The sequence below is a fragment of the Haemaphysalis longicornis genome, unplaced genomic scaffold, assembly GCF_048455015.1.
Source record: "Haemaphysalis longicornis isolate Haplotype H1 unplaced genomic scaffold, Haemaphysalis longicornis Haplotype H1 scaffold_8, whole genome shotgun sequence".
Classification (NCBI taxonomy): domain Eukaryota; kingdom Metazoa; phylum Arthropoda; class Arachnida; order Ixodida; family Ixodidae; genus Haemaphysalis; species Haemaphysalis longicornis.
The window spans coordinates 65510233-65529662 of NW_027526445.1; the positions used below are offsets into that span (position 1 = coordinate 65510233).

At 42.9% G+C, this 19430-nt stretch overlaps 1 protein-coding gene across 1 annotated transcript; it reads right to left on the bottom strand.

Moving 5' to 3' along the window:
• Positions 1–1168: 1168 nt before the first annotated feature.
• On the bottom strand, positions 1169–18270 carry LOC144148315 (PI-PLC X domain-containing protein 2-like). Its single transcript, XM_077679869.1, has 3 exons — positions 18240–18270; positions 16374–16427; positions 1169–2513 (listed from the first exon to the last, which is right to left on the bottom strand). The coding sequence occupies exons 1-3, from the start codon at positions 18268–18270 to the stop codon at positions 1276–1278; spliced, it is 1323 nt and encodes a 440-aa protein (XP_077535995.1). The 3' UTR covers positions 1169–1275.
• Between the last annotated feature and the right edge of the window lie 1160 nt (positions 18271–19430).

A 19430-nucleotide genomic window follows, 5' to 3' on the forward strand; every position in this document is an offset into this window, starting at 1 on the left:
CCCGGCACTCGATGTAGCATATTGTATGCTTCTTGTTGCCAGTTATTTTTGCATGCGAATGCCTTTCGTTTTTCAGCGTACACGCTGTACGAAACGGCCGGTTTTTGCTGGAACAAAACTGAGCTGTTGGGACATCTTATTGACAGTCATCTTCAATTCGGTGTATGGCTAACGCCTAAATAGTGTAGGTAGGAAGTTTAATGTCTGGCGTCGGTTTTATATGCTTAATATAAGCTTCAACATGGAAGTTTATGTTCGAGTATGGCCGTGAGCTCCAGGGAGGGGCCCTTGCGTGTGAGACCGCAACAGTAGCCTGTGAGTATGTACCCGGAAAAAAATCATACACTCAACAATGTTTCAACACTGCGCACTTAAAGCTCGTGAAATCTGCATCCATGAGCTCACCTGTTGGGGCAAGCTTTGAATCTCTGACTTTTGTAGCCCTGTGCACGCGCAAAAGTACCCACAACAGTTCATGGACCGTAGGCGCACAGTCTATTATATTCCCTTGTCTAGCAGACGCTCCAAAGCGCACGGGTCGCTGGGAAATTATTGTCTTCGGTAGAACGCGATAATGTGGGAGTCAACGTGAAACACTTAATCAATATGTAGCTCTTCCTTCAGAGCACTGCAGTCATCGTTCCTGTGAGGCCCTCTCGCTATATCCTGAGCCGACAGACCGTGAAGCAGGGAAATCCTCCCATTCCACATAAAGAAGAAATCGTACATTATTTCACCGTGTAACAATTCTTAAAAATAATATTTGGTATTTGTGCGAAGCTACGCTGTGCTACTACGGCAGATGTGTTGTGGAAATTCTTCACCTAATCTTCATGGTTGTTGCCCATTGGAAATGTTTTGTATGTCTCTTATTCAGATGTTTTTTGGCTGCAATGATAATGAAGCATAGTGGCTAACTCGTGCTTGTGTTATCGGAATCTTGTTTTGTTCTGTGTATTGCTGCTTTTGAATAAGGTAACAAGCTCTAACTAGTTCACATAGCCCTGCTGCTGTCGCTTTTGTACTATTTCCGAGGTGAAGGCATGAAATGAAGGCCTTTAACTTACTGAGTCTTAGATTCACTACTTTCATTCAATATTAGCATCCAAGGGAATCCATCTCCTCCACATATTCTGGCAATATTTTTCTCGGCGCATACACTACTGCAAATAATTATATCAAAGTTTATTATCTGCATGCGGAGAAAATAATATTTTGCTAGCAGAAAGTCTATACCTGTCAAAGACAACTGTAATATCGATTACTTTAAGGCCATTAATGCCCGCATTTTCCGCGTTCCTCGCTGCGATCTTTGATTGCACCTCTGACTTGATTCGCCTCTATGGCCAGCTCAATTATGCCGGTACCAAGAAAGTAGTCTGACGTTACCACGTTTGTACAGTTCCAGTATAACTCCCGAAATGCTTTTGTAGCATTGAAGTTGACGAGCTCTGCTAACTCGCGAAGAACGTCGATTTGCTTCGGAAATTTGTCTGTTAGTTCTGCTTGCGCCGAGGACAATGTCCCAGGTGTTTTCCGACAAGCGGCCTTCTGTAGGTACTTTAACAATGTGTTGACATCCTGGGCGTCTGCCCAGTTCTGCACAAGTCCTGGGCACAGAAACTCAGAGTGTGGTCCTTGATACTTATAGTTGTACATAACAAACACCGTGCTGTTAGTTTCGTAAGTTTGCAGAAGCCCGCAACTGCTGAGTATGCTTTCAACTGTGACATTTAATAAAGCCCGTGGTGCCACCAGACCGCCAAGAGTCTTCAGTATCAGGTTAACGAGCATGCGATGACGTTCCTCGACAGGATCCACCCCTTCGTGAAAACCCAGTGTGAAGCGGTGAATGTCTAAGATGACAATCTCTCCCGTCGTCATAACAAAGTTCCTAACTTGTTTCAGAACTGCTTCAACAGTGACCTGTGCCTTGAACCTATCGTGAACAACCCAGAAAACACCATCGATGAAGCCCACCCTCAGGTCGAGTGACCTAATTCCGAATGCGAGCTGCTCCAGTATTGTTTGCTCCTGGGTAAAGATGAATCCACCAATTGGCCAACCGGATCGCACCCGATACATGGCCGAGTCATGAGTTCCAGGAATGAACAGTTCATCCAGTTTCAGTCCAGCGATATGGCAGCAATTTTCCCGCATCCATCTAGGGCGTCCACGCAGGCAGGATGAATCCACAATAGCTGCCTTTTCGCCGTCGTCATTCACATTTACCAGGACGGCCCAGTACCCGAGACATTCGCCGGTCATCAGGCGCTCAACTTGAAAGCCTGGGAATCCAACCGATGTTTTCACTCGTCCAACGCTTTCCGTTATCGGATACTTGGGAGAAATATTCCAATCAGTGGACTTAGGACTCTGCCGTAGAATGGCTGCGAATGTTCTGTTTTGATGGGCGTCGTCCACTCCATACCAGTTAATTTCAAATTGGTCAGGCTTGTGGAATAATCCTCCGTATGAGGACACGGTGAGGTAGACGCCCCGTGGTTTTAAACCTGCAAAATTCAAGGAGTAAATTAGCACAGAAATATTTACCAGGATAGGTCCTTCCAAATAAAATGTAGGGATCAAAGCTCCAATAAGTAAGAGCAAGCTTAGCACAAAAGGGCTGGACCCCGAAAGAAATTACTGTATTGGTTCCTCAGTAAGGGTAACTAAAATTGGTGCATAGAGAAATGACCACTGAGTATGAGGGCACTCACAATAAGTCTGCTGATCCTGAGAAAACTTTCACTTGCTTACAAGGAACGGTGCCTAAAATGATTTGATGCAGGATTAGAGACCACTGCGTACGTCTACGTTCGGAAGAAAGTTACGTTGACCTTAGCCAATCATCTTTCACTGGTCCTCCAGGAAAGACACCTAAGTTAAGGAAGCACCAAGTAGGGAAAAGTTAGCACGAGGACGGTCGGAAAAAAGCTCTATTTATCTTAACGCACACACTTCCTCTCGTTCCTATACTGAACGGCACCTAAACTTGAGGTGCCCGGATTTCAGGAGCATTCATCCCGATAACGCTCAAAATATAGGGTCGTTGATCCCAGAAAAGACAATTTCCCTCGTTTTATGCCTATCGCCACATGTTTGTGTTTAACACGGTGATATCCTATGAGAAAAATCCACCGCTCTCTTCACTAACGCGCAACCTGCGGAGGAGTGAACAATGTGGTGCATAGCTGTATTCTTGGCGCATTGGCGTTTAGCGTACGCAGATTTATCCGTAGGGGATAGAGGTATACAGCTTTGCTTTAACAAGAAGGGTTCTAGCAAAAGGCCTTGAAAAACTAGTAACGTGGTGCGTTCTTTTTTTATGGGGTACATTGTATTTCGAGGCGCTGGAAAAACGAGTGCCTCGGTGTTTGGGGATGGTGTTTGCCGTGACTACGACGACGACAGGAAACGCCGACATCCGATCCCATAAAGGGCTTCGTCCCTAAAAAAATCTCTGTTCTTGTCACGCGTCTCTACCGGCTGGGAAAGGACATGAGGAAGCTAGGAAAGCTTGGAAAACTACATTTATGAAAGAGCTAACTTCGAACAAACAAAACCCAGTAAAGAAAACCACAAACGCAAACAATCAAACTACCGAACCATTCACACTAATATATGTACAATTTCCTAAGACCCTTCTCCCTAACAGCCACAACTATGTCCTATAAAGATACACCAGGTGAGGCTTACAAAAATTCGGGGTGTGGACGGATGAAGCTGGTTGCTGGGGGCCGCATCACACCTTCCCGCGGGCCGCATGCGGTCAGGATGGCGCTGGTTTGGGATTTCCGCTTTAAACGGTAACCCCACTTAATACGGGAAGTTGAATCTGATTTTGTATTCAAATATAATGTTCGGTTTTTCTCTCGGGGAAACCTATTTGCCCTAATATAGCCCGGCATTTCGATAGCTTATTTGTTACACAAGGACTGTTGCTGTTCACGTTTGCGGAAATATATATTATAGGCGAGTAAACTTATTTTTTTCATATTGAGCAATTATTGATGTTTTTCCCAAACGTTGGCTGGCTCAAGTGATTTTGTGTCTCATATCTACGCTTTTCATCTGGTATGTTTCGTTTCATTCAACTTGCACTGAACATATTTTCCTTAAGCGGTTGTAGTTGTGCCGTGTGCTGCTGCTCTGAAATCAACAAAGCTAATGTAAATTGGAAACACCCGTGCACAAAACTACAATATATATTCATTACAGAAAAACAAACGCAAATGATCGGCCTACAGTACACCTTTCAAGCGAACCCACACTACTTATTACGGCTGATTTGCTATGTAGCCTTGCGCCTTGCTTTTATTTTTCCCCAAAAAGTATATGTCAATTTTGTTATTTGTTTTCATTTTGAGCATTATGTTTTTTTTACAATTTGTCTTTGGATATATTTAAAAATAACACTAACAACCTGATACATATGTTTGACGTAGTCGTTTAATGTCTCTTAATGTTATAAAAAATGCATCGGGGGCGTTTTTCGTATTTCATATAGGATAAAAGACTCGTGTGACCTACAGTGTTCCAGTTGTGTTAACAGTGCATGCTCAAGTGCGTTCATGTTTCGTCATTGCGTTTGTGTAAGCATTTGTGTAGTGTGTCTGTGTCATTAACCTTTATTTCACACTAACAAAAGGGTGCGAATACTTATTGCAGCATAACTGAGCGAAGCAGTGTCTGTCCATGCAAGAGCTGTAGGATAGAGCTATGGGATATTTGCCACTCTCAGTATACTTCAACATCCCCAGATCAGCCCAAATGCCGTACACAGTAGATGTGGCATTTATTTCGCAAAAAGGTGGCTGATTCTTCTTTTCAGGCAGAAAATTGTGGTCATTAGCTGCCATAATAATAAACTGTGCAATCTGCACTCATCATAAACAATAATACTCACTCTTATTGAACGTCCTTTTTAGCGCAATCTGTTTTGTTTTTAATTTGCGAAAGAAAACCGATATCAGAGCTCAATTTTGTGACGTACAGTGGCTTCGTGTTTTGGCACCTCCATCTGGAGTCTTGTACTGAGAAATAGTCGTCATCGAGAATCGCATTCTATCTGGGAAACAATGGAAATATATAAATACCTGATGTTAACATACAGAGCGGGAAAGAAAACAGAATTTTTGGCCGTAGTCGGTGTACAAAAAGTGTGTCAAAAGAACAGCAATCCTGAAAACGTAGGCGCTTGGGCGCCGCCACAACTTGTTTGAGCGAACATCAATGCACGCCACTCTGGGAGGTCTTGGAGTGACGTTATGGAATTTAAATTTGTGCGGCGGTATTTGTTACAGCTTTTAGTCGCCGTGGTTGCATTGGGGAAAGGCAGTGTGCCAGTGATCCCAGGGATGCGGTTTGAATGCCCTCACGGGAGCTGTTTTTCCCATTTTCTTCCAAAAATAGAATAGGGCCCGCATGGCAAGACTTGGGGGAGGATAAACATCCTGAAGTTGTAAAACTTAGCGCAAATCTCTCCCGCAGGGCACGTCCCATTGTCGAGGTGCCGTTTCAGCGATTTAGATTGCGGAAATTTGGAGGTATTTCTTAAACAGATGGCATTTAACAACCTTAACACGGAACACGCAGAGCATTTCAGTGAGGAATGAGATTAGCCAATCGCTTTGAACTCACTTCGGACGTGCGTGAATCCAATATTATGCACTATTGCATATTTTAAAGAGACACTAACGTTATTTTGAAGCATTCTGGGATTTCGAGTGCAAGTTGGACTCTGGGGCCCGATCACTATGTTTCGACCATTCTCGATTTGCTTACGATACTATAGCTAGTACAAAACTCAAATATAAAATGCCTTTCTCCTCTCTGCATCACAACGGCTGATTTTCGTATGCTGTTTCATATTACGTTCACTCGAGATTGATTGGTTTGACTGCCCTAGAGGGCGGCTCGCCGACCATACGCAGAGTGAGTACGCCGGCCCCCAGCGGGTCGCCGCAATTCTTTCGCTCTGTTAAGACTAAGCAAAGAAACGATCTGTGCTTTGAAAATGTTCGTTTAGTTCTCGTGTAGACGGTGCCAATCTTTTCAAAGCGTGTGAAATCAAAGCACCGCCACACAAGTGGACATGCGCTGTTCGCTGACTGGTACACTAGTAAAAAAATATGAGGCCAAGAAAGTCCGTCAAAGAGTTCAACGAAGTATTCTATGGCAAATTGTGGAACCACGGGATGGGATAGAAGCACTATTTGCGCACGATGAATGAGCACGGAGGACAGCAGCCCGGCTATCCATTTCTTATCACATTTCCGGCCGAGGAACGCAGCCTCTAGAAATAAGATAAATGCAGCAATGAAGATGATGCTTGCTGAGCGAACGTTATTCAAGAAATGTTAAGCGGAGGTGCTGGAATTGTTGAAATAAAAAGACGTTCGGCCGGACAGATGATATATACCTTATATTCAAATCTGCGACAGCCCTGGGTCAATAGCTGAGTGTCTAACAAGGTGCATTATGTCGCAGTTGGCACGTTCAAATCTCCAATAACAGCCTTTTAGGAGTACATTTCAGGCACATATGTAGGAGTTTCTATACTGAACGCACCATTTTTTTGCGGCATCCTCCATCGCTTCACGAGCGAGTTGGCAGATTGCGTGGAAATGGACACTGACCCATTGGCGAGTTCTCGTTGACGGGGGGTTGACTTAAGAAGCGACTATTTGCGAGCTCAGCGCCGAAGCAGCAGACTCACGGTGTTGTGCGGACACCACCCTTACGCCCATGGCCGACCCAAGCAAGCTTCAAAGGCGGGGTCGGCGCGCCCGCACGTTTGGGCATCTCCGATGACCTGGATGGCGCACAGTCAGTATGTACGCCTCGGCTAATAAATATTGCGATTCTAAGCGGTACTGACAGGCTTATTTGACGCATTCAATAGCTGACAACATGGCCGAAGTGCAATATGTCTATTCCTGAGATATTGAGAATTCTGAACCAGCCATGCTAAGCATGTTGTCGCTCAAAAGAGAAACGGAACATTGTTGGAATTTGAATTTTGGACATCGTCCATAGGCATCGTTAAATGCGCGTCACTACCTTTAGTTGCTGCGGCTACTTCGAAGGGTGCATTGTATTTTTATTTCTTTCCAGGCTTTATAAACGAAGTATTGCTGTAAGTTGTTATAACGAACCCTGTTATAGCGAATTATCGGGTATAGCGAACTAAAAGCGGACTTTGCTTGGTCACGCTTAAGTTCAATTACATTTATTCATTTCAAACGAAAGTGAAACCGTGAGAACCGTGCACAGTATCAGATATAACGAGGAAATATTCGGCCAACAGACAGAGAAGCTACTTGGAGTAAGGACGCCGAAACTGCAGAAGCAGGAAAGTGTGGAAAGCTTCCTCCTGCTCAGTGCTGTGAACAGCCACCAGACCAAGATCACACATTGAACATCGGTAAAAATTGAACGCAGGCGTGTTTTGTCAAATGAACCTTGTTCTGTTGTAATTTAAGGGTTCGTGTTATGGTTCATTGAGCTTGAAATGGCACAAGAACAAAGCCAATGGCTACATTGTTTATAATATGTTCAAAAATTCAAATATTGCGTTTTCGTATGAAGGAGTTTCGCGCGAGCCAGATTACCCATTGTTTTGAATCGATTTTTAGCTTACGGTGAGAACGTATATCAATTGTAACGAATTAAATCAGTGTCCCGATACTAATTAGTTATAACCATGTTCGATAGTGCTGCTGCATAGACTGGATAAAGGATGACAAATTGTTTATTTGGGCCAGTCAATGCAATGGAAGCAAAAACAGAAGTATGGCAAATTTCTTTCAGTGTTCTTTAGGCCTCCTTTAAGGGTTTTGTTGTTGCATCATTATATAGAAAGGGTACTATGGGCTATAATTACCAACCTTTTCCCGAAACGTGTTGTCCCATGGTCGTCAGCACAGCAGCTATATATACGACCGTCTTCGTTTTCATTTTGGAAATTCCTGAAAAAAAAAACGACATTGTATTTTAGCCTTTCTATGCGTTCTGTCTACGTGCTGTAGATACGTGGTATTCTGGGCAGCCGGTTATGATTATTTGATCTGCGGCTAACCAGTGTTATACACATGGACTAATTGGAAAATTTCATTTTCTAGTTAGTCGATGTTTGAGATACACCCAAAACCTAGTTATAAAATAACGGAATGCAAGGAAATAAGGGATATAACGAAGTAAATGAAATTCCCATTGAAATTTTCATAGAGAACGTTGAATTTGACACATCATTCTAAATGATGTAAAATTCGCGTTTCAATGGATATAACGAACCATATTGGTCTCCCCCCCCCCCCCCCCCCCAAAAAAAAAAAAAGATAAAAAAACCCGACCGCAGTGCGTGAAGTGTTCCGCGGAGTACAACACTCGTTCGGCGCGGCTGCTCCAAAACTCCCGCGTAGACCTGACGGCCATGCGCGGCCGAGCGAGACATCCTCCTCGGTCAACCAGCCGGGAGGAGCGAGCGGGCGAACGGGCGACGTGACGGCAATGTGAAGAGGCGTAACGTGGTTTCGCTCAGCGCCGATGCCGACGCGGTCACCACGGAGGAGCGCCCGACGGTGGGGTTGTCGCCGATTTCGCCGTACAGACCAACGCAAGCGACGACGAAGGCGCCGCGGTCTCGTGTGCACACACGTTCGACATGACAACTTCTTAGCAGCGATGAGATTGACACTCTACGTCATTTCTTCGGCGTTCATGGCGAGGTTGAAAACGGGATCAACGCGGTGGCGACCCCCGAAAGAAAGTCTTCGCTTGCTTTATCCGAAACAAAAGCAGTATCGTGGATGTTTTTCAGAAATATGTAGCGGGCAATAGAATAAACGGTGTGCGCCTGAAGAAGCAAAATGTTTTGTCTTCTGTTCAATAGCCATCGCATGCGGGATCGCTCAATTTTACTGCAGGTCGCGACGCGGTTTTCTTCTTGGCATGCCAGTAGTTGTGCACAGAACTCAGCATACATTGTCATAAGCTGTTACAACTGATATAACGAATAATGGGTATGACTAAATATTTACGTCTTCCCTTCAACTTCTTTCTGACGAGTTTAGAGCGCACGCTTCAAACGAGTGTCTCGATAAACGTACGACTCGAGCTTTTTTCGTATAGTAACATCGTGCGCAAAAAGAAAGAAAGCAATCTATGATTTCAGTAAACGGCATGAACCTATTGAACTATAGCAAATCGATCACAAAAACGGGCACTGTGGTATTTGTTCATTAATGGCAAGATTTGCAGGTACTTGCTGCAGTGCCTCACTCACATTCGCGTTTTTCTGCAGAAATCTGCAAACGTGAGAACGCGCTGCAGAAACCACGTGTTCAAAGAAGGTTTTTTTTTCCCTTTCGCAGGCTGGACCCTTTGCATTCAGAAAAAAAAATGCCATTGTCACCCATGGCGCAATCAAGGCGGCCAGAATTCTTGTGTTTGTCGGAAAACATACACATAATTACCACATCAACGGTCACTTAAAATAGTTTACATTTTGCGATTTCGGTAAACCTGCACCGTGGTCAGCAAGGAAACCCACGCCGGTGGTCGGCCAACCAACCCCAGGCCAGCAAAAGAGCTGAAATATTTCCGTGGCTAAAGTTATCAGTGCAAACAAGAATGCGGTTTTCTCGACATTGTTGCAAACGGAAGCGTAATTGTAAAACGACAAAACGACACGACAATTTGCATGCATATATGCCTGTTTTTAGCAAAAGTTCAATTCCTGTCGTTCGGATTTCTCTAGACTTTATCTGCATAAAATCCCGATTAGATGGCTTTAAGGCACTTCTACGCCCATGTTTCTGTTTTCATTAGAAGGACAAAAAATAAAGCGAACCTAGAGTAAAGCTTCAATACGCAGCAGAACTTCGATTATACGACTTTCTCGGAACTGTGAAAAAGAAGCTTCCTACAAAGCGGGCGTCGTTTTAAGCGAAGAACCAGAGGCACGCTTATCAATACAGTTTCGCGTGACGCAGTTGGAAGCCAAAATCAATGTAAACAACAACGGAATGCTTTATAGAGCTGGAAAAAACCAATTGAATAAAAAAAGTAAATGCCAGAAGAATAACGCAATGTAAGTCCCAATCACGCTGCATAAAACCGGGCCTTGTAACAGAGTCGAATTCAACGATTTTGGCACGCCAGTGTGAATCCTGGCAAACAAGACCTCGACAAACACATCCGGAAGATTAAGCCTCTCAGCGTAATCTCGTTGCTGATTAACTGTTGAGTTTGCGAAATTTACACCTGTTGCACAATGTGTCTGCCACCTCTACGAAACAAGAGACGACACCAGCGAGAAGAGGGGAAAGCGACTGTGAACAGGAGAAAGCGCCTGCTGGAGGATAGAGAAAGAAAAGGTGAGACGGACAAGAAAGCAATGCTCACAAAATCATTTGGGCACGCTCAACGCCCAGAGAAACTGCCCACGGAACTTTCATTTTGTCTGTCGGTTGGTAGCGAACTTCGAGCGGTTCGTTGGATACCGTGGGTCAGACATAAAGCGGCGTTTGATTACACAAAGTATTATTGCATTGTTTCTACGTGCACTACGTGGAGCACGAGTAGTCCGCTGTAAAACCCGGTTGGTAAAACCCGGGTTCGTATAACCAGGTAACGAGATTCCACTTTAATATCATGTGTACCTTCAATGTTAAAGGTACCTACCTTACAGCAGAGATAAAGCGTTGGTAGTCGTTATGTGTAGTGGTGAACTCTGTTTTCTCTGGCAAATTATATCTAGTGTAAGAATGTACGTATTCAAGAAGTCCACGAGGTAAAATTATTGACTGGACTAGACCATCGTAAAACCGGGCTTATCCTAATACCGGGGACGTATACCGGTGTAACCAGTATGCCATTGTACTAGCATGTGTAACTCCAGAATTCTAACGCGGAACGCGGAGATAAAGTGGTAATATTGTTTTTTGTAACGGTGAACTTTCGCTATTTTTTCGGATGAATTCTGTTCTAGTGGTAATATTGTTTTGTTTAGCGGTGAACTTTCGCTATTTTTTCTGATGGATTCTGTTCTACCGTCAGATTGTACTTACGCATTATGTCCGCAAGATAAAATGAATGACTTGAGATTAGCGCTTGGGCCTTGTACCCTACAGTTTGCGTCACATTACACGTGGCGTCGAGGTACTCAAGTGAAAATACAAATAAAGTTATTACAACTACACTCGCTTTACCAAAGATGGCTAATTCTTAGTTTTGTTTCATTGGAATGTTTGAAGTGGTAGCAGCGCATCTACTTGTCTTTTGTTCCGGATTGAATGGATTGCATTATAAGGGAAAGACGTTGAGTAAAATTCACAGAAAGCGGGTATACTATCGATGAAGAAGTAGAGCAAACAATAATCGGCGGAGACCATGAAGCGACTTCTCTAGTCCGTAGCCATATTGATATTTTAAAGCCAAAGATTTTTATTGGAACGAAGGTCGTCATGTCAAAGAGCTAAACGATTTTCTAAAAGGCTAGTTGGTGGATAGAAAAGATTTCATCATATCTCTAAATACATGGCCCACACGTGAAGCTGGGCTTGTATTGTGTCACAGCAGTTACTTGAAACTTGGGAAAGTGAACCGTTTCTATATAAGACAATACAACAAACGATTATGAAGAAGGAGTACAATAGTTTACCTTTCACTCATCAACCACATATCGGTGTACGGTTACATAATTCGTAGGTACGTTTAGTTACTGCGCAAAGATGTTTGCATATGTTCGTTCTTCTTTTTCGATTCCGAACTTTGAAGGCTTGGCGATTCATTATGCGCATTTTAAGTGACGGTTGCACGTAGTTTAGCGAAAGTAAGGGCGTTGTTTACGCAGTGTGTATGTGGGGAAGCTTTCCGGCTTGCCTTAACTCTCTTTGGGACGGGGTGGTAACCTTTTTAAAGCCAACAACGGGTTTCTCAGGTGCGATTCCCAGTAAATTGGGTTTAGAAGATATTCGCATACTCTTCGACGCTGCAGAAGATACATTTTTGCCTAATTTCGCAATAACTGTTTCGTGGGACAAATGCCCTTAGCTCAATTTTGGGGGGGAGCCCGGTTCTCCGCGATCTCACGCAGCCTGTTATCTACTGAGCCCAGGAATTAGGACGCATGGTAGTAACCCTTTACCTTTACAAAAGGCATAAAATTGAGCCTTCCCTCCTTATAGTTAGAACGATTCCAAGTTTAAAGATCCTCGTTTGTTGGTACGAGGGCAAAGTATTAAGAAATGATTCTTTACACATAAAACAAACACCAAGGGGATTCAAGCCCCACAAGCACATTCCCTCAAATGGTGTTGTCAAGCCACCTGATATACAATATGGCGGAATGCGAAGTGGATAAGCGCAAAAGTTATCAAATGTCCTCCCGAAACATTGACGTCTTTAACTGAAATAGTGACAACTTTTTGAAGCGTTCTTGCTCTTCAACCATTTGATTGATTGATTGATTGATTGATTGATTGATTGATTGATCGCATGGTTTAACGCGAAGACGCAACGCCGGCAATACGGCGCGCAATAGTGGAGGACTCGGGATTAATTTTCACCACCTGGGGGTCTTTACCGTTCGCCGAAATCTCGTACACACGGGCATTTTGGCTTTTCACCTCCGTCAGAAAAGCGGCCGCCATGGCCGGGAATTGAACCCGCTACCTCGCGCTCAGCAGCGCAAAGCCTTAATGAATGAGCTACCACGGCGGTCCCTTCAACCAAATAAATCTTAAAAGCTGTTGCCTCTGCCGCTAAAATAACATTGGTATGTATTATTAACTTCCCCTTGAAACAATTTGAATATTTTCTCACTTTCATAAAACAAAAGTCGAATTTTTTATCAAGATATTTTATCAAGACAGCGTTTAATCATATCAATATGCGGTCAATTAGTTTTGAATATGACCATCAACCTCAATGAAATTGCTACAGGTAAAAGTCGCGGCCATTGAAATTTGGTATAGTGAATATTATACTTCGTATAGCGACATGGTTGCTATTGCAAAACATCTGAAACCCTCTGGTAAGGCGTTTACCCTACTACAATTTATTGCCTCTGAACATAAATTGTAAATCGCATACGCCTGCCCTCTGACACTGAAACTTACACATAAAACGAAAGTTGTTAGGGTGATGGAATTGTTGCCCTTCTTATGGTATTTATAGCATCTGTATTTATTAGGGTGCGCAATTTGCGAACGTTGGCTGTAAATTTTGCTTTCCCGCAAAACTTGCACAGTTCACAATGAGATACAGAAGTATGACGAAATGTCTGGTGGAAGCGATTCATTCACCTTCGGAATAAAGTGATGCAAATTTAGTGTGTTTGAACGCGTCACCTTTCGGTTCAGAATGTCACTATTCTGATTGATAAAATGCAATATGACTCGTAAAACGTTAGAGTGATATTCTGAGTGTCGGGGGGTGTCAAATTGGGCTTCTACCAACGAGATGACACATACGATCTTCTTACTTCAATTCGTCACCCATCTATTAAAAATAAATACACGTAAATTCTACATGACATGATTACATTCCATTTTCAACAGTGTTACAGATCTCTCTGCAAACCTTGCAGGCGTCACAGGAAAAAAAACCAGCAGTGGGGAAGAAGCGACCTCAAAATCAATGGCCCGTGGATACAAAGACTTATTGCAACAAAAGCAACAATATCTATAAATACATCTCTACTTTACTAGGGTTCCTGGTTTTAAGATTCACTAATTGAATTGTTATTACCAGGAACACAATAAACCGACACCTTTGGAGAAACCCAACTTTCGTAATTTAAAGTGAGCGCCACGGTTTCAGTGGCAGACGAAAGTCACTATATTGCTTGAACAAAGTTATTTTGGGGAAATTCAAATTTAAAAACACTTTCGCCTCCCTTTGTTATATTTCAGAATTCGAGTTGGCAAGTTTACAATTATATCTCGTCATGTCTGCTAGCAAGAACGTGCCGCCAGACGTGTTCTTATTTGTTTTTTGCAGAGCAGGTGCAAATATACCTCCACGGGCCAGAGTCGTTTGAAAGAAAAACATTTGTTCTAAGTTTTTTTTGCTGGTCAGTGCGCCAATACGTGCGTGCGACTTATCGTATAAAATACTGTCCACGGCCGCCCGAGTTACCTAAGTGAATTTTTCTACAGCCTAGAACGTTCAAATTAAAGAATATATGCTCCAAGGCCCACTTTACGCTCAACCTTGCTCGACCGTATGTCAAGGGCCAAGGAAAGACGTATGAATGTTGGCAATCTGGCCTAGTGAGATCCTTGCTTTACGGTGGGCTTTATATGGTCTTGCTTGGACGTGGTTAACAGGGACGGGTTTGATTCTTCCCATCATAAAAACGATAGCATTATACCGAGTGACTTTCGTGTGTATCAGGTAATGCGGTGACGGGTAACCGACTTTTCTATGGAAATTTCTTGTGTTTCCTCTACCACTCAAGATAGATGTGAAATCGCTTGGTCCGAATCAGGTAACGCGTATTTTTGATGTACAAGTAAATATCTCTTTTGTGTCGTTATTGCAAATTTTGTCAACTTCTGTTGTATTCAATCGAACATTTGTGTTTGAGGCTTTTGGGATGACAAATTTATGTCGTATTTTTCTCGCTCCCATTTTTGTATATGAAGGCACAATCTAAATTTATAAAAATTGTCTTCGCCTTTCAAGAGAATAAAGTGGTTAGTAAACCGGCGCACAAAACTCGAAGTTATAATTTCGGGCAAAAAAACGTAGTAATAACATGATCATCGTGTTTTTTCCCAATTATTGCTATAACCGTTTAGATACTCTATAATGAATACCTTCTGTTAAAACCATAACACTTGAAAGATTATTACTAAAAGCGCCATCCCCACCCGTCCAACAAAAAAATAAAGATCGGTTGCTCTGTGGCACTGGAGATTTTAATGCTTTAGCGTCTAAAAAACTTGTAGAGACTAGTTTAAACACAAAATATTCCCATACCCAGCTTCCTCGCTCAAAATTACAACCTCTCGGGAACTTAGAAAAAGCACTTTAGGAAAATGATATTTGGCATAAACCTAGAAATCAACGTGAAGAATAAAACGCTAAAAAATATTTCAGGTTTCTGAATATTTTTTGTGTAATTTGCTGTCAAATCTAACTCCCTATGCATTTCTAAGGGATAGTTCCCATGGCTCAGGAACCCAGTCGCTCAACGTGCGCGACTTGAAACTGTGCACAAAGCACGTATTCACCCCAAATATTAGCTGTGCACAGGGAATTCTCATTTCGCTAAAAAATTGCAGAGTAATCACTGTTGAAAGGACTGCCATGAGCGGGAAAGCTGCACATGCCTTGCTTTGCGTGTTTCGAACGAGTACACAAAACAGCGCAGAAACGGACAGCCAATTTTGTTGCATGAAACGGTTCTGTCCTTCCGGGAGGGGAAAGCGTCAGCGAAAACTAAACAAAAGGCCGCGTTGAAAAGTCATTTTTTTTTGCATTACCTGCACAACAATAGCATTAGTAAGCTGGTTTTCACTCTTGCATTGTGCACTCTTTCCCTCTTTGTTTAGTTGCAGCAGCAAGGGCAGAAATGCGTGCACCAAAGCCCACTGCTACAAAAACAAATAAAAAAACTTTGAGATAATATAACAATAGCTTCATGGACATATTATGCAGGGGCAATGTTTTCCGGAAACAGCCTCCAGGCCTACTCTTGCACAACCATTTTCGGGTTTTTCTTTATCCCTAAACAAACACACGTCGCGTCTGTCTGTTCAAGTTGGAGTGAAGCCAAAAGAAAATTGAGGACGCTTGAAGCAGACAACCATTGTCTGCGGTATAATACCCCGCATTATTAGAATACCATAGCCTACTATATTAAAAGCATACGATACATTCATGTGTTTCTGCTTACCTACCGGAAGCATGAGCTGTTCCGGGGTTAGGACACTTGTAAAAAACTCATTACTCAATAAGTACCGTGATTAAGTAAAATTCTAGTGCGGTTCTCTAAGATACAAACGGAAACATAAGCCGACGTTTGTACACAAGTACACAGGGGTTGCACACCCGAAAGAAGCAACGTACCGCAGAATTTGTCGCCCTAGCGTCTGACATGAATACGAAAAGAATAATTGTTACGTCACGGGTATTTCGTGGCTAGGGTGGTGTTAATCGTTTTAAATTATAATAGGCAATTTGAGCCTCCTAAATAACGTAAATAAATCTGAATATCACCTTGTAGCTTTGCTGTCGAAGCTGCTTTTCTTTCGGGGACATGCGTGTGGAGTGTGGTCCACGATTAACCTTTCCCTGTAGACAAAATGATGCTGAATATTCAACATATGAAGTACCACAGGATGATAGCAGCTTACCTTTCTGGCGCCACGGCGGAGGAGATACCAAGTTCTCCAGCACCCGACGGGTCACTGATCAGCGCTTTCTTTTCGCAAGCCCTGCATTTGCCATATCTTATCAAAACATAGCCGGGTATCGTGTGACGACAGCAAAAGGGCCGCGTACATCATAATCTCGAGTGCTCTTCCAGATAATGCGCCCGCTCCGTCCTTTCGGAATTGGTTGGTTGCAGTAAAAAAAACAAAACTATCCATGGTGCGAGTACATTTTTGTAATTTTGTAACTTTCTGCACACTCATTTTTATTCGAGGTATTTTTTCACAAGCTACACCAATTGATTACAAACAAATACTGCAAACGAGAAAAACTGGGTGTGAATCTATGAAGGTCGACATGCATGTGCATGTGGGCTCTGGGATGCTGTCGAATTTCCCAATTTCTAAAGTTGTGATATTATAACCTACAGCAAAATTGCACTTCTTTGTTCTTCAAAAACAAATATATTCTGACGATTCGCCCATCCGCACAATAGCTATATTTAAGTATTTGTTGCTCTCCTCTGCGAGACGCCGTACCCTTTAAAAGACTGTTCCCACATAAAGCTCAAAACACTCCAAAATAAAGCGAAAAAGTTTTCTAAAATTTATAACGACGTTTGAATGGACAATTTTAGAGTTTTTTTTTTTTGTCGAATGTCTCGCTGCAGCTAATTTTAGGTCTTGAAACTGAGCTCTCGCTAAGGATGTCCGCATAGCGAGACAATGTAATCCCCACAAATAAATGATGCGCTCGTCTTTTCTCTGTTCTGATTTTCATGTTTAAGGCTTTTTTGTCATCCCGAGCGAGCGTCTCCTACACGTAAGTGCAGAAAGCGTTGGTATTGTTGATGCAAATTGCTATCTGCTTTTTCTGTTAACTTGAGCTTGGCCTTACAACCATGTTTTTGTCTTTTAATACGCTGAATGCCAAGACCGAGAATAGTAGTAAAACGGTAATTCGAAACCGCAACAAAAAAATCAATATTCGTCTGCTTAAGCCAGATGCTCTGTGCCATCATTAGTGTCTCAGCCTAGTGATGCCGCATCGAAAGTAGGAGATGAGTGCTAATTCGAAGGTAATAATACCTAGGAAATGCTTATCTTCCGTTATTCTGAAAACAAATAAAGATGCAGTTTAGAAAAAGGAATATTAAAATTTTGTTATGAACCTAAGTAAGGTAAAATAGTTTGGCTTTTATTTGAAGACAACAGCTTGCGTAGTAGAAATTTATTACTTGTGATAAATACAGGACGCCAAATCTCCCATTCCATATATCAAAGGAATGTCTGAACAATATAATTGGAACGATTGAGGCAGCCCTACTTTCTAGTCTATATTCCTGGAAGTGCCGCCAGGATGTAAGCGATAAGGTAAACCAAACAATCGTGTCAATGACCTATGTATTGTTCTACGACTAATCACAGGCAAACGAATGATGCCTTTTCAGGGAAGCTGGTAGTAGTTCTAACAAGGTCATAGGAAACGGCTAAAGGCACGCGATCGTGAATGTAGAGCCCAAGTTAGGGTCACACAGGACGCTGCCCCACTGTCTATTATTTCATGTTTACTGGAACAACATACCCACCTTATCGAAGGTGGAAGTGTTGTTAGAGGACACAGGTACAAATTGACGTGGCAGATGGGAAAATACAATCAACACTCTTATGATTGGGGCAGTGCAATACTATTGAAAAATTTGAGTGGATTGATGTTATAAAACGATTGATATGTAAGTAACTTTCTGATGGTGAAATAATTGTTTCCTTATTTTCGAGCCGAAGCTTTCTTTTCCATTCCCGGCTCTCCGAACGGTGCTGCCGGTGTGTGGGTAGACGCGCTCTTACCATTCTTCGGCGCAACCACAGGCGTGGTCATGTAGATGTGCAAAGTACAAATTTTGCCAGACCACTGAATACCTCTTTTAGATGCGCGCGACCTAACGACATGGCTATTACTTGTTTTTATTGTGGTCCTCAACTCAGTTATGAGCTTAAACGATTCTTCTGGGTCCTATGAATTTGTTTCCTGGTGTAACGTGATGCTGCCCGTGTACGAGCAGCAACAAGCACCGTCTCCGATTCCCTTTAACCCTCCTGTCTTCTATGGCACACACTCTTCTTCCTGGCTATCTGAATACACCCAGGTATACACTTCTGCTCTGTCACAAGTGACCATCATCCGGGATGCCTACAAGGCTACATTAAGCAATTAAAAACGTGCTAGGGAGCCTGTATGGGTCACAACTGGCTTGTGTAGTACTAGGGTGAAACCTGGTACAGCATTACAGCGTAATTGTTGCCCTCAATCCGAAGCAGACGTATAGCGCCTGATCACGGCGGTGGTGGATCACTGATACAGCGCATGGTGCTTGAATCTTTACACCTTGACAAAGCTGCCACTGGAATTGGATGATGGCAAAGATCATAGAGCGGCATCTCTCTATCCAATGAAGCTGCTACACAGGTCTCGACCTTTAAAGGGAAGCTGAAGCGCTTTCCAAAAAAAAAATTGAGTTAGAGGCACATTTATATAGTTTCCTTCGCGCTGACTAAGATTATCACATTGAATTTTATCGCACATGAGTCCATCCGGCATTTCTCTTGCAAAACGTGCCGTCCCGTTTGAAAGACGCGCAATCTTAGTCTTTGACGCCCCTGATTGGTTGCGCCCGTCATGACGTCAAAGCAGGACATCCTTCGTTCTCGCAGGTTGTCGGAAGTATTGGGAACGATCGCACAGCAGCGGCGCTTGCCTTTTCGCCAATTTAGCTTGCAGTTTAATATTCGCACATGACTGCCAATTTATTTTCCAACTTCCCGTGCTGTTGAAGTATCTTGGATTTAAATTTGCTTTACACCACCGAGAACATCAAAGCAGTGAGTGTGGCGTCGGCTAGAGGGTCCCGTCAAAATATTTCTGAAGTAGGCAACCGACATAGGGGTTTTTAATCCTTAAGCTAATACTAGGTACTGCCTGAACTCTTTGTTACTGTATACGAAACAATTTAGGGTAAAGAATAAGCGGCGTTTTATAAA